The following is a 13,074-nucleotide window of genomic DNA, read 5'->3' as shown; positions in this document are numbered from 1 at the left end:
TTGTGCAGTTAAAAACTAAATTAATAGTGCATACGTCCCAACCTCTCCATGTTTCATAAAACGGACCACAAAGAGGTGTGGCTTATGCAAATGAATCCAGAAGTGGGAGTTTCTGTGCGTTTTTGGAGGCGGGTCAGAGGAGGGGCTTAATATGTGCCATGAATCAGGACTGAAGTGTTAGGAGGCATGATACTCCACGAAAAAGGCTGTGTTTGAATGGAAACTTGAAACAGAATTACGACTGCTTTCTCCCAAAAACAGTGCCACAGCTTTACACAGGTTGTGTGTGGTATTGCACCCTCATTTACTTCAATGGAGCTGAGCTGTAATTCCAGACACAACCCATATACAGGTGTATTGCTGTTTTTGGAAGAAAGTAGTCATGTTTTTCTAATTATGGACAATCCCTTTAACTGTCCCGTGGGAAGTAGCCACACACAAGCAGAGCAGTAGGGACTAAGGGATTGGCCTATGCATAACAATGTCTATTTCTACATTATTTAGGGTCTGAGGACAGAAGGTGACTACTCTTATGAACTGTAATGGTTGTCACTAGTGGTTGCTATTCACCATCAGGGAAATCAGGATAATTCCGAAATAGATGCACAGAAAATGAAAAAACTTCCCACAAGTGACAACTATGTTAGTATAGTGGCTTTCTGCCCGACTGTTCTGTCCACTGAAATAAATAGAATCCCTAGTAGAAGCCATGACTTCAGTGTGAACAACCATACATATTAGATGTGTGTCGGCCGAACTCGCCTATTTCAGCCAGACCGGCCGAACATCTAATGTGTATGGCAGCGTCCCAACGGCAGATGTTGGGGAGAGAAGGGACGGCCATGTTTAATTTCAACATTCCTGATCGTTTTGATTATTAGTAGATTCTGGCAGCAGGTTTTTTCCTTCTCCTTATTGAATATATGCCGAGCTGAGCATGTATGCGTATCAGGAGGAATAGCTGTCGGCCAATCAATCATTCGGCCGGTAGCTATCTCAAGGGGCCAGCCTTAGAAAACCTCCATTGGAGGTTTTAATTGGGGCATAAAATGAACAAGACTGACAGAAATGGAGTGAGAAAAAGAGGGGAAGAAGAATGCAGGAAAATATCTATACTTATATGCAGGTTGGGTGACCGGGTGACCAAAAATAACTCTCTATATGCTCCGAAATGGTTGATTATTGCGGAGACTTCCTGTCCAGAGTTACAAAGAGAGGATCAGATCCAAGGTGGAAACTGCTGCACTCATAAAAGATAAAACATTGTACAGACAATGGAGCAGAAACATTCATAAGTACCTGGAACTTTAATTATTTGGGTGAAAATTTGCTTTATGGCAATTAGTAAGAATAAACATGATCACTTCAATTCTGAATGATCGTACAATGTTAAGAAAGTCTTGATTCATTCTATAATATTGGCATCACACCACCCCCACCTTCAAATCCTAAAACATGAAGCTTCGCCCACTTTGAAAAGCCCCCAAAACTGCTAAGAAATAACCCTTTTATGCAAATCTGCATAAGCCCCACCTCTTTATGAACTTGCTACTGGATAATCCCCCAAAAAATGTCACTGTTGGGTGGTTCTGTGGCATTTCTGTAGAGGGAAAGGGGCTCCTATACTTTAGGGCCGGTCTCCTCATCCTAACCCTCAATCATACATGCGATCAGTCTTCAGCTATATGACTTTCCATATTAATTGAACACTATGAATAATTGCTGACTCTATAGGGTATATACATATTACAGTGGGGCATATACATCTTATACATGGGGCATCATCTGCACAGTAGTGGAAATACACAGATCTTACTAATGACTGTATCCGTCAGGTTCAATTATACTCGTAGTCAACGTAATAATGTTCTAGAATGACTGAGAAAAGAATCAGCCAGGAGATTCATTCAGCTCCGAGCTTCCGCTCATTGATAAAATTCCATCATGTTCTCTTCAGTGCTCCGGACATGATACATAAGTTTACATGTAGAGGATTCAGAGGATAAGGGTCATTTTAGAAGCACTCTGTGAACATGGCGTAAATTTGAGATATAGGACAAAGAGCATTGCAATGAAGGGCAGCAGATCATATAAGGCATCGCATAGATGTCCCAGGAGTATGACAGGTGGGCACATTACACTAAAACGTCTCAAAAATGGCGTTCAAATGTTCTACTGTATGAATGTAGCATGTTCTTTTTGCCTCAATTTTTCCCCAGGGCAATGTTAAAGGAGTTGTCTCACTGTAACAATCCTATTACGGCATATAGACATCAGAGAGTGGGGTCATTCAGGACCACCCTATATAAGTTAGAGGAAAGAGCCACTAATAAAGAGTGGCTCTCCCTCTGGTAGTCCCGGCCCATCCATTACATGGATGACCATTTATATAATTGTAATATTAAATGTCTAGTTGGATCTTTCCCGGCCATCACAGCTGATCACCAGGGATTTCTGAAGCCAGACCAGCAGCGATCATCTGATCACCAGGGATTTCTGAGGCCAGACCAGCAGCGATCATCTGATCACCAGGGATTTCTGAGGCCAGACCAGCAGCGATCATCTGATCACCAGGGATTTCTGAGGCCAGACCAGCAGCGATCATCTGATCACCAGGCTGCCTAGACATGCAAAAGAGACAAGTACATTCCATGGAGGTCTTTTATATATTCATGGCTGGGTCAGGTTTGTTAAAGGGACAGTTCTTGAAATCCACAAATTCGGTTGTGTAGTCACTTGGTCATGGATGAAGGGGCCCGAGCATCATGATTATGAGGAGCTGTGTGTGGGTCTGAAGAAGCTTTTTTCTATGACGCCCTTTGTACTTTACGTATAACTATCTTATGATATAAATGATAACATATACAGTCATGACCTTCAAACTTCTACTTTCCCACATGAGCAATACTGGGGAAGTAGTAGTCTAAAACGATGCCCACATACTGTACCGATGGTTGTAATTAGATTTAAACAGAGTATTTCCTATGGCGTGCGTGGGCATGACACCTTGGAGGTCCTAAGGATACCAAATTTTTAGAGCGGTATGTACATGGCACATACCCTGTTGAGCACTATGGCACAGACTTAAAATATGCCCTTTCATCACCACTGCCAACCAGAGAACTGCAGCTCAGCCTATTTTACATACATGGGACAGTAAATCTGCACAGTGCCTGGTTGGGATGTTCCTCTGCAAGGATAAATTCAAAAGCCCCTTCATTCTAGCGATTGATGGGGGTCCCAGGGCATCAGATCCCCATGATCAACAAGTGGCGCCATATCGTCACAATATACTATCACTTGATTATGTAGGAAACCCCCCTTTAGCGTGACATGGTGGCTCACTGCCTTGTAACTCTGGTGTCCTGGGTTTGAAGTTGACCAGGAGGCAACATCATGGAATTTGTATGTTCTCCTGAGTTTCCACTCAAACTCTAAACGCATTTGGGTGGGTTCAATGTCTTCTTGTAAAAGTAGCCCCAATGTGGGTGAGAAATATGGACATTACATTGTGAGCTCCACTGGGAACAAGAATTAGTCTATGTACTGCGCTGAGGAACATGTTGGTGCTACATAAACAATGGGTAATAAATATCAAATATTTGCACACTTTGTTATAATTCTTCATATAATCACAATATCAGGTTAATGATGGACGGCGTTACCTGCAAAATCTATATATGAATTACGTAGGTCCTCAATATAGTCCTATAGGTCTATTCATTTAAATACAGAGCAGACCATGGTGTTAGTCCCATTTTACCCCGGCAGCCATAAGTACAAATCCATCGCCATTAAACCTACATTCATCAGAAGAGCTTTTCCATGTACTTATGCCCCAGATTATCTGCATATATGCTCAGGATGTGATTTAGTACTGTAAAGCTTTTAATCACTCCCACTATGGTTTTTATTAATGGAGTGTCCGTAGACCCAACGTGCGACACTTATGGTAATACCCTAAACATGCCCTGATCTTATTAATGGCTCTCAGCCTCAGCTATTGAGGTTATAGGGGAGATTTTTTTTCAGCCAAGATTGATTTGAATGGGACAATGTTTACTATCGGTGAATGGTATGGACCAGTAGAGGGAGACAAGTGAATCATAATTTCAATGGCTTTACAACAATTTGTACATTCAGCACCCAGCAAACTGGAGAGCTCCTGTTCATCTCAAAGAGACAATGTTGCACTGCAATCTATAATTCGAGCAGTCGGAGAGATCTGTTCATTGACCAAAGATAAGTGTGTGGCTAAAATTCGAGCTGAACACTCAATGACATAGTGACCTTAGTGAGTGCCATCAAATGCCTATTACTATGGATAACAGCATGACCATACCTAGATACACCTGAGTCTCCTGTCATGTACTTGTTACGATAGACGCTAAATGTCAATGGATACGTTCCTCTTAAATAGCAGAGCAACAATACAAGACGGTATCAAATACAACCTGGAAATAGTATGATTCAAAATTTATCTTATTTTCCTAAGAGAAGAGCCTTGTAGGATGGAGAAGAAGGTTGACCAGAATTATGGTCTTCAACATTAAACAAGACCCTGCTAATGTGGTAAGGTCCGATATTGTCTTAAGGAATAGATGTAGTCATTAGAAATGACACATGGAAGACAAAGAGGAAGTTGGGAATGACTATGTTGGGTCTAGAGTTTGACTCCTGAAGCCCATGACCCACTTTATAGAAGGTGATGGTTTGATGGATAAGGGTTTCGACACAACCTCTTGCTCTGCTCAACTTGTCTAGAAGGTGAAGAGGAAAATAACTAACTGTGCAGATGCTTATGATTGAATAACCACGGGAAGTTCTCTATATAGATAGATGCTTCAAGGAAACATATCAAACACCCACACACACACGCACGCACGCACGGCTGGTACCTGATTTATGGAAGCCACTGCAAGCCTGGGGATTACCAACTGCATCACGATTTGTAGAAGGGAAGTTATCAATCCAGCCAAGATAGCCCAGGTAAGGGGTAATGGAAGCATGCTGTAGGTAGCAAAAAGTGTAAAGAGTACATAGCCAATACCGTCCCCTAGAAGGCCATATCCTAAACCAGCTGCCAGGATTTGGGTAGCCATGGCTAACCATGTCACAACCCCACTAAACTGTAGATATGTGTAAGAGGTTGTGTCCTTCCTGACAACTACTAAGGCACAAATGACCACCTCAATTCCAGTGAAGAAGCCCAGCAAAATGCCTTTGATGGGGTCCATTGGTGCAGAGGCCAAGGTGAGATGAAGGATCAGTAAGGTCAGTTTGGTCAACACATCCAAGATGTTCATTACCACTTCTGATTTGCGGCGTTGTCCTAGGAAATATCGTTGGTAAAGCCTTTCTAGGTCTCTAGACTTGAAGGAATTCCTTAAGGTTGGGAATATGACCCCTCTATAGGTGTAGCCCCAGTTCAAGAAGAAATCCGAATTGCTAGGGGCACAATCCAGGTGAAGGAAGCCCAGATCACTACTTGTCCTTTCTGGAAAGACTTTGGTGCCTCCATTATTGTGTCTATCCCCTGCGGATATCTTGCCAAATTGCCTGTTGGCATTTGTTGAGTAGGAGTCATCGGAGGAGAGGGTTTTAGCACTGCTTTGTTCATTAATAAACCTCTGCTCGGTGATGTGCCTTACCGCGGTCTGCCAAAGTAGTCTTTTCGGTCTTGTGTTACTGTTAATGGTCGGGGTTTTATTGATGGTATAAAGTTCATCCGTGGCACTGGAGCACCTCACCTCCGACAGTTCCATGGTAGATCTGTACAGCTCTTGTTGTTTTCTTCTTTGTAGCTTACTGAAATACATCTGTGGTCATTTTACTGGCCAATGGCATTGGCTCATGAAGGGTTATTATGTGCTTGCCACTGATAATCACTTTTCTAAGTGGCGTGTAGACCCCAGGTCCATAATCCTGGTATAATGTCTTCCCATTAAAGAGCAAGTTAAACGTTGCTATTGACATTACAGGCACTAAGTCCATTCATCTTTAAAAACTGTTGTCCGAAACCTCCTAAAGGTTAATCTTCTATCCGGATTTAATTTCCAAAACAACATCAGATCTTCACAAAACTGGGATCAATCCTGGAATCAAAGATGATAGTCCAGCATAGTAGATATTGACATCTTGTTGGAGGCTGCACCAGCATGACACAAGTGTGGGGAGCACGCGGACACACATCAAAGGTCTGTAGAACAAAAGGATATTTAATAACAGTTCATCTGATCGTGGTTACATTGACCTTGGAGATGCAGGAGATGGCAAGTACCTTATCTACAGCAGACATCATCAAGGTCTTACCTAAGGTCATTAGGAAGTCATGTTAGTGGTAGTAGTGGTGGTGGTGGTGGTGGTGGTAGTAGCTAGGGGTGAAGATGACACTACTGGCATCTATTTGCCACTTAGTGCAAAGTTAGGCACATGAGATACAATGTATCACTTATCAGATGCTGGAGGTTGTAGCACGCGAGTACAATCCATCGCAGGAGACATCAGTGCAATCGTGTGACTTCCATCCTGCTTGTATTAAATAAACTTCCCTTCTCCAAAAAACAAGGTGCTGCTGCTGCTGACCTTCAAGGGGGACTCCATCCAGTGCCTCATGTCATGTGCTGCCTCCCCCGGTCCGGGCTGCTGCAGCTGCGGGGTCCTGGCTGCTGGGAGCGCACATGCAGCCTGTATTAGAGATGAGAGCATTAGAGCTCAGGATAGAGTGGATTACACGAGTAAAGACCTGATGCTGCTGCTACTGGAGGGGGCGGGGCCTCCCTGTGTCAGCTGACACTGCTGGTGACGTCACGCTCTTGTCTATTACCTTACCCAGCAAGTTCACAGGCACACACAAAGCAAAAAAATATACATATAATACACATAAAAGAAACATACAATATACATATAATATACATATAATATACATATAATATACATACAATATACATACAATATACATAAAAGTAACATACAATATACATATAATATACATACAATATACATACAATATACATACAATATACATATAATATACATACAATATACATACAATATACATAAAAGTAACATACAATATACATAAAATAAACATACACTATACATACAATATACATACAATATACATACAATATACATACAATATACATAAAATAAACATACACTATACATACAATATACATACAATATACATAAAAGAAACATACAATATACATATAATATACATAAAATAAACATACAATATACATATAACAAACATAAAAGAAACATACAAACTTCATATAACAAACATATAACATAACACAATATACATACAACATACATAGAATATACATATAATATACATACAATATACATACAACATACACCAAAACCCATACAATATTCATATAACATACATATAACATACATACAATATACATATAACATACATAGAATATACATACAATATACATACAAAATACATATAACATACATACAATATACATATAACATACATAGAATATACATACAATATACATACAAAATACATATAACATAAATACAATATACAGTACATACAATATACATACAATATACATACAAAATACATACAAAATACATGCAGTATACATATAATATACATATAATAGACCTAAAAGAAACATATAGTCAATGTGCGGGATATGCATGTATTATTATATCTCTACACAGGTAATGCTGATATATATATACACCTAGTACTTTATTATTAATACACATACAATGTATATATTGTCTATCTATCTATCTATCTATCTATCTATCTATCTATCTATCTATCTATCTATCTATCTATCTATCTATCTCATATCTATCTCATATCTATCTATCTATCTATCTATCTATCTATCTATCTATCTATCTATCTATCTATCTATCTATCTATCTATCTATCTATCTATCTCTCTCATATCTATCTATCTATCTATCTATCTATCTATCTATCTATCTATCTATCTATCTATCTATCTATCTATCTATCTATCTATCTATCTCATATCTATCTCCTATCTATCTATCTATCTATCTATCTATCTATCTATCTATCTATCTATCTATCTATCTATCTATCTATCTATCTATCTATCTATCTATCTATCTATCTATCTATCATCTATCTATCTATCTATCTATCTATCTATCTATCTATCTATCTATCTATCTATCTATCTATCTATCTATCTATCTATCTCATATCTATCTCATATCTATCTATCTATCTATCTATCTATCTATCTATCTATCTATCTATCTATCTATCTATCTATCTATCTATCTATCTATCTATCTATCTATCTATCTATCTCATATCTATCTATCTATCTATCTATCTATCTATCTATCTATCTATCTATCTATCTATCTATCTATCTATCTATCTATCTATCTCTCTCATATCTATCTATCTATCTATCTATCTATCTATCTATCTATCTATCTATCTATCTATCTATCTATCTATCTATCTATCTATCTATCTATCTATCTCATATCTATCTATCTATCTATCTATCTATCTATCTATCTATCTATCTATCTATCTATCTATCTATCTATCTATCTATCTATCTATCTATCTCATATCTATCTATCTATCTATCTATCTATCTATCTATCTATCTATCTATCTATCTATCTATCTATCTATCTATCTATCTATCTATCTATCTCATATCTGTCTGTCTGTCTGTCTGTCTGTCTGTCTATCTATCTTTTTTTTTCTTATCTATGTAAGACAACCCCTGTTCACATGCCTTCGAGGTGCTCTGTATGAGCCATAATGGAGATCCGCTGATCCGGCATCTCTATCCCACGCGACCAGCTGTTATTGGTGGAGGAATTCACCTCTGGTTATACATTTCCCCTACAGCAGTCACTGCAAAGGAAATTCAGCATTACATTTCGGCCATGTAACTAATGGTTGACCATGAAATACATGGATGAGGTAGGTCCACCAGAGAGGGTGCCACTTTTAAAGACCAGATCTCTATTCTTTTTTTTTTTTAAAACATATTTTTATTGATTTTCTGAAAATTTTTCACATAACATAATATGCAATAAACTGTTACAGGAATATAGTCACCTATTGTTGATGGTATGAAAAACACATTCCTACAATGACACTAAGCTCATAGTTGTTTACATCATTATGTGACAGTTATTGAAGGTCATTACAGAAATTTCCATAACATTTGGTGAACAACGTTAACAATGAATATCCCTGAGAAACAATGCATACAAAACTTATTTAATATACATATAAACATGAATAACCTAAACTGGAGCCACATGAAGCTACATTCCTAACCGAGTTGGCCTAGATATCATTTCAAAGTTATAGATATTATGTTCTACGTGTTCTCAACACTCCTAAGGTGCCCTTAAGATCCTCTATCAGGTACCAAGGTGATCCCGTGAATGGATCGATCATTTTGCATATCTCCTCCCCCGAGAAATGCTCTGTTATGAATAGTTTCCATTTCCCAAAAAATTTCCCCCCTTGTGCATCTTTGTGTTTTAGAACATCCATTCTATCTAAATAGAATAGGCTTTTCATCCCCTGTACAACCTCACTTGATTGCGGGATATCTGGTACCAACCATTTCTGGAGTATGCATCGTTTTGCCACCATCAATGCCGCATGTGTAATGGGGGGCAAGTGGGTTACTTCTGTGTCATCTGACCCTCCATCATGCTGGACATGTAAAAGAACTTCCATTGGCCCCAGGAGCCCCTTAAATTTGCTTATTTGTTGCACTAAAGATGTCATTTCTTTCCAGAATGGCTGTATTTTGGTGCATGCCCAAAACCCATGGTACATGTCTGTGCGAGGTGATCCACACCTCGGGCATGAAGTCTTTCTATCTGGTTTAGTTATGGAAGGGGGCAAGGTGAACACATATATGGCATGATGGAGGATTTTTAAGTGGGTTTCTCTCCATTTCTCGCTTGTTATATGTTTTCTGAGATCCACCAACCCCATTTCCACATGTTTGGCAATATTAGGCAAGCCAAATAGCTTTTCCCATTTCATAAATGCCTGAGCTGGTGTCACCTTTAATAGCACTGGCTTTAGGGTGTTATACAGTTGCGATATGGACCTGTGGTGTGTGCTTAGGAACCATGAGTCAAACAGGTTGGGGTGGGTCTCGTCGGATATGTCCGCCAGTTTTGCTTTGCATGAAGATAATATTTGATAATATTGTAGATGTTGGGGATGGTCAAAATTGTACTTTGTCTGTATTTCCTGCAGGGTCAGCCATCTCCCTTCCTGTTCCTGGAACATGTCACCCAGAGTCGCTATCCCTCTCTCTCTCCATCTCTGGAGTAGCTGACTATGCCTTCCCGCCCACAAATCTGGATGTCTCCATATAGGCATGTGTTTTGAAATGCGATATGGAAGACCATAATGCTTACGCAATACTTTCCATGTGATAATGGTATCCCGTAGTAGGGCCGATCTCTTAATGTTAGTGGGCAGGGACGCAAAGGCTGTATGCACTAAAGCCATAAGATCCCATGGTTTTGCTAGCTGCCTTTCTAGGTTGATGTTGGAATGGCATCCGGTGCCATGTTGCCAATCCAGCAAGTGTCTGCTCAAGCATGCCAGGTTGTATCCCCGTATGTTAGGGACGTTAATGCCCCCCTCTTCTTTTCTTAACATAAGTTTTGCCAGTGCTATTCTCGGTTTTCTTCCCCCCCATATGAATTTAGTGAAGGACGAATTTAGTGTATTGATATCCCCGTGTTTGATTAGTAATGGAATGGTTTGTAAGGGGTATAGTAGTTTTGCAAATCCCGACATTTTGACCAAGGCACACCTTCCCAGGAGTGAAAGGGGCAGTCCGTGCCACCTCAGAAGATCCGCCTGTATGTCCCGTATCAAAGGGGGATAATTTAGATCATATAGGGAGCTAGGTGCTCGCCCCACCTTGATGCCCAAATACGTGATCTGTGACCGCACTATCTCCACATCTAGAGCATCCAATAATCGACCATGACTACCCTCCTTCGGTCCCAAATCTAGCAGTTGGCACTTTGAATAATTAATTTTATATCCTGAATATTCCCCAAAGTCACGTAGCGTCTGAAATACCCGTGGAACGTCCCGTGAGGGGTTTGCTAGGAATAAAAGTATGTCATCTGCGAACAGTGTTTCCTTAACCTCCATTTCCCCCACCGAGATGCCTCTGAATACCTCTGAAGATTTCAAATGTCTTGCCAGTGGCTCCAATGCCAGATTAAACAGCAATGGAGACAGCGGGCAGCCTTGTCTTGTGCCTTTATATAAGCGAAACGGCTGAGATAGAAACCCTGTGGTGCAGATCCTAGCATTAGGGGACTTATAAATGTGTCGCAGTAGGTTTCGAAAAGCCCCGGTAATCCCTACTCTGTCCAAAACCGCATCCAGCCACTTCCATCTAACGTTGTCGAATGCTTTTTCAGCATCCAGCAAAAGCAGTGCTGGGTGTTCCCCCTGTCCTGGACTGTGCTGCACCCTGTCTAGCACCGCCAATACCGTTCTAATATTGGTGACCGCCGATCTCCCTTTAATGAACCCCACCTGCTCAGGAGCTATGAGGTGCGGCATTATATCCGCTAATCTATTTGCTATGATTTTAGAGAGAAGTTTCGCATCGACGTTTATCAGGGATATGGGTCGGTAAGACCCTGGTAGCAGGGGATCTTTTCCTGGTTTCAACAGAAGTTTGATATAGGACGTGTTTGCCGATGGTGGCAGACCTTCACTACCCAGGGCATTGTTAAAGAGCGAAACCAGGGTTTCGGTCACCTGTTCTCTCATCGCTTTGTAAAATTCTCCTGAGAAGCCATCTGGGCCTGGGGCTTTGGAGTTTTTCAGGTTTCTGATAGCCCTATCTACCTCCTCCCTAGTAACCTGCGCATTCAGTATTTGCAGTTGATCCTCTGAGATGACAGGAAGAGTGGTGTTGTCCAGGAGTGTAGCCTCTAACGGTGAGACTGATTCATCGGAATACAGCTCCTCGTAGAATCTGGCCAGAATGGAATTTATATGTGAAGGATCTCCCGTGATTTGTCCCGTGTGATCCCTAAGTTTGGCTATGTGTTGTGCCGGGCGTTGTCCCCTAGCTACATTTGCTAGCAATCTTCCCGCCTTATTTCCAAATCTGTGTATTGTTGCCTCAAACTCGTAATTGCGGGTTATTTCTTTCTGAGAAGTCCACTCATCAAAGTTGTGTTTGGCCTGTACCCAGGTTTGTCTATTGCCCTCCGTTGGTTGGGAGAGATATGTTGTGTATGCTGACCTCAACGCACTGCTTGCTGCTTTAAATTGTCTTGCTATTTCCCTTTTTTTGCTTACAGAGTAAGCGAGAATCCTACCCCTCAATACTGCCTTCGCTGTGTCCCAAAAGAGGGAGGTATTATCCCTGTGCCCGTCATTCTCGGATGCGTATTCCAACCACCATCCCTGCAACTGTCTTTTGAATGTATCATCTAGCGCTAGATGAGCCGGAAAGCGCCAAATAAAATCTGTCCCTCTCGGGTACACCTCTTGAAGGGATATCATTATAGGTGCGTGATCCGATATCACCAAGTCCCCCACAGTAGAAACTCCTATTCGTTGCCTCAAGGGTGCCGATATGAAAATGTAATCTATCCTTGACCATGACTGCTGAGAATGCGAATAGTGTGTGAATTCCCTTGCGTCCGGGTTGCCCTCCCGCCATGCGTCTATTAGATGAGTGCTCTCTAATAAAGGTCCCAATACCCTATCGTGCTTTCTGGGGGTCCCTGCAAAGATGGGTCCCAACTCTTGAATTTTGTGTGACCTCCTATCCTCTCTGTGGTCTAAGACAGAATTGAAATCACCCCCTACCAATTTATGTGGGATATCATCTGTTAGCAACGCCCTTTCCAATTCATTATAAAATTTAACGTTATCATCATTGGGTCCGTAGATGTTGTATATGCTTAGGACCCCACACGGAGTGTCAAGAACGACATGGAGCAAGCGACCTGCCGAGTCGGAATTTGTGCGTAGTACCTTGTGTATCATATTTCTATTGATCAAAA

The 13,074-nt window shown here is 40.7% G+C and overlaps 1 protein-coding gene across 3 annotated transcripts in view; it reads right to left on the bottom strand.

The window, feature by feature from the left end:
* The window catches only part of ADCY8 (adenylate cyclase 8), a 279,438-nt gene extending 272,715 nt beyond the window's left edge, over positions 1-6,723 (bottom strand). For 2 of the 3 annotated variants that reach the window (XM_075825719.1, XM_075825721.1), the window contains exon 1: positions 4,899-6,723. In XM_075825719.1, the coding sequence (XP_075681834.1) occupies positions 4,899-5,819 (921 nt within the window). In that variant the 5' untranslated portion in view covers positions 5,820-6,723. The remainder of the gene's footprint in view (positions 1-4,898) is intronic. The other variant, XM_075825720.1, reaches the window with a different exon arrangement.
* Between the last annotated feature and the right edge of the window lie 6,351 nt (positions 6,724-13,074).

This window comes from Rhinoderma darwinii, chromosome 5 (genome assembly GCF_050947455.1).
Source record: "Rhinoderma darwinii isolate aRhiDar2 chromosome 5, aRhiDar2.hap1, whole genome shotgun sequence".
NCBI lineage: Eukaryota > Metazoa > Chordata > Amphibia > Anura > Rhinodermatidae > Rhinoderma > Rhinoderma darwinii.
This window is presented reverse-complemented; position numbering and strand designations above follow the sequence as displayed.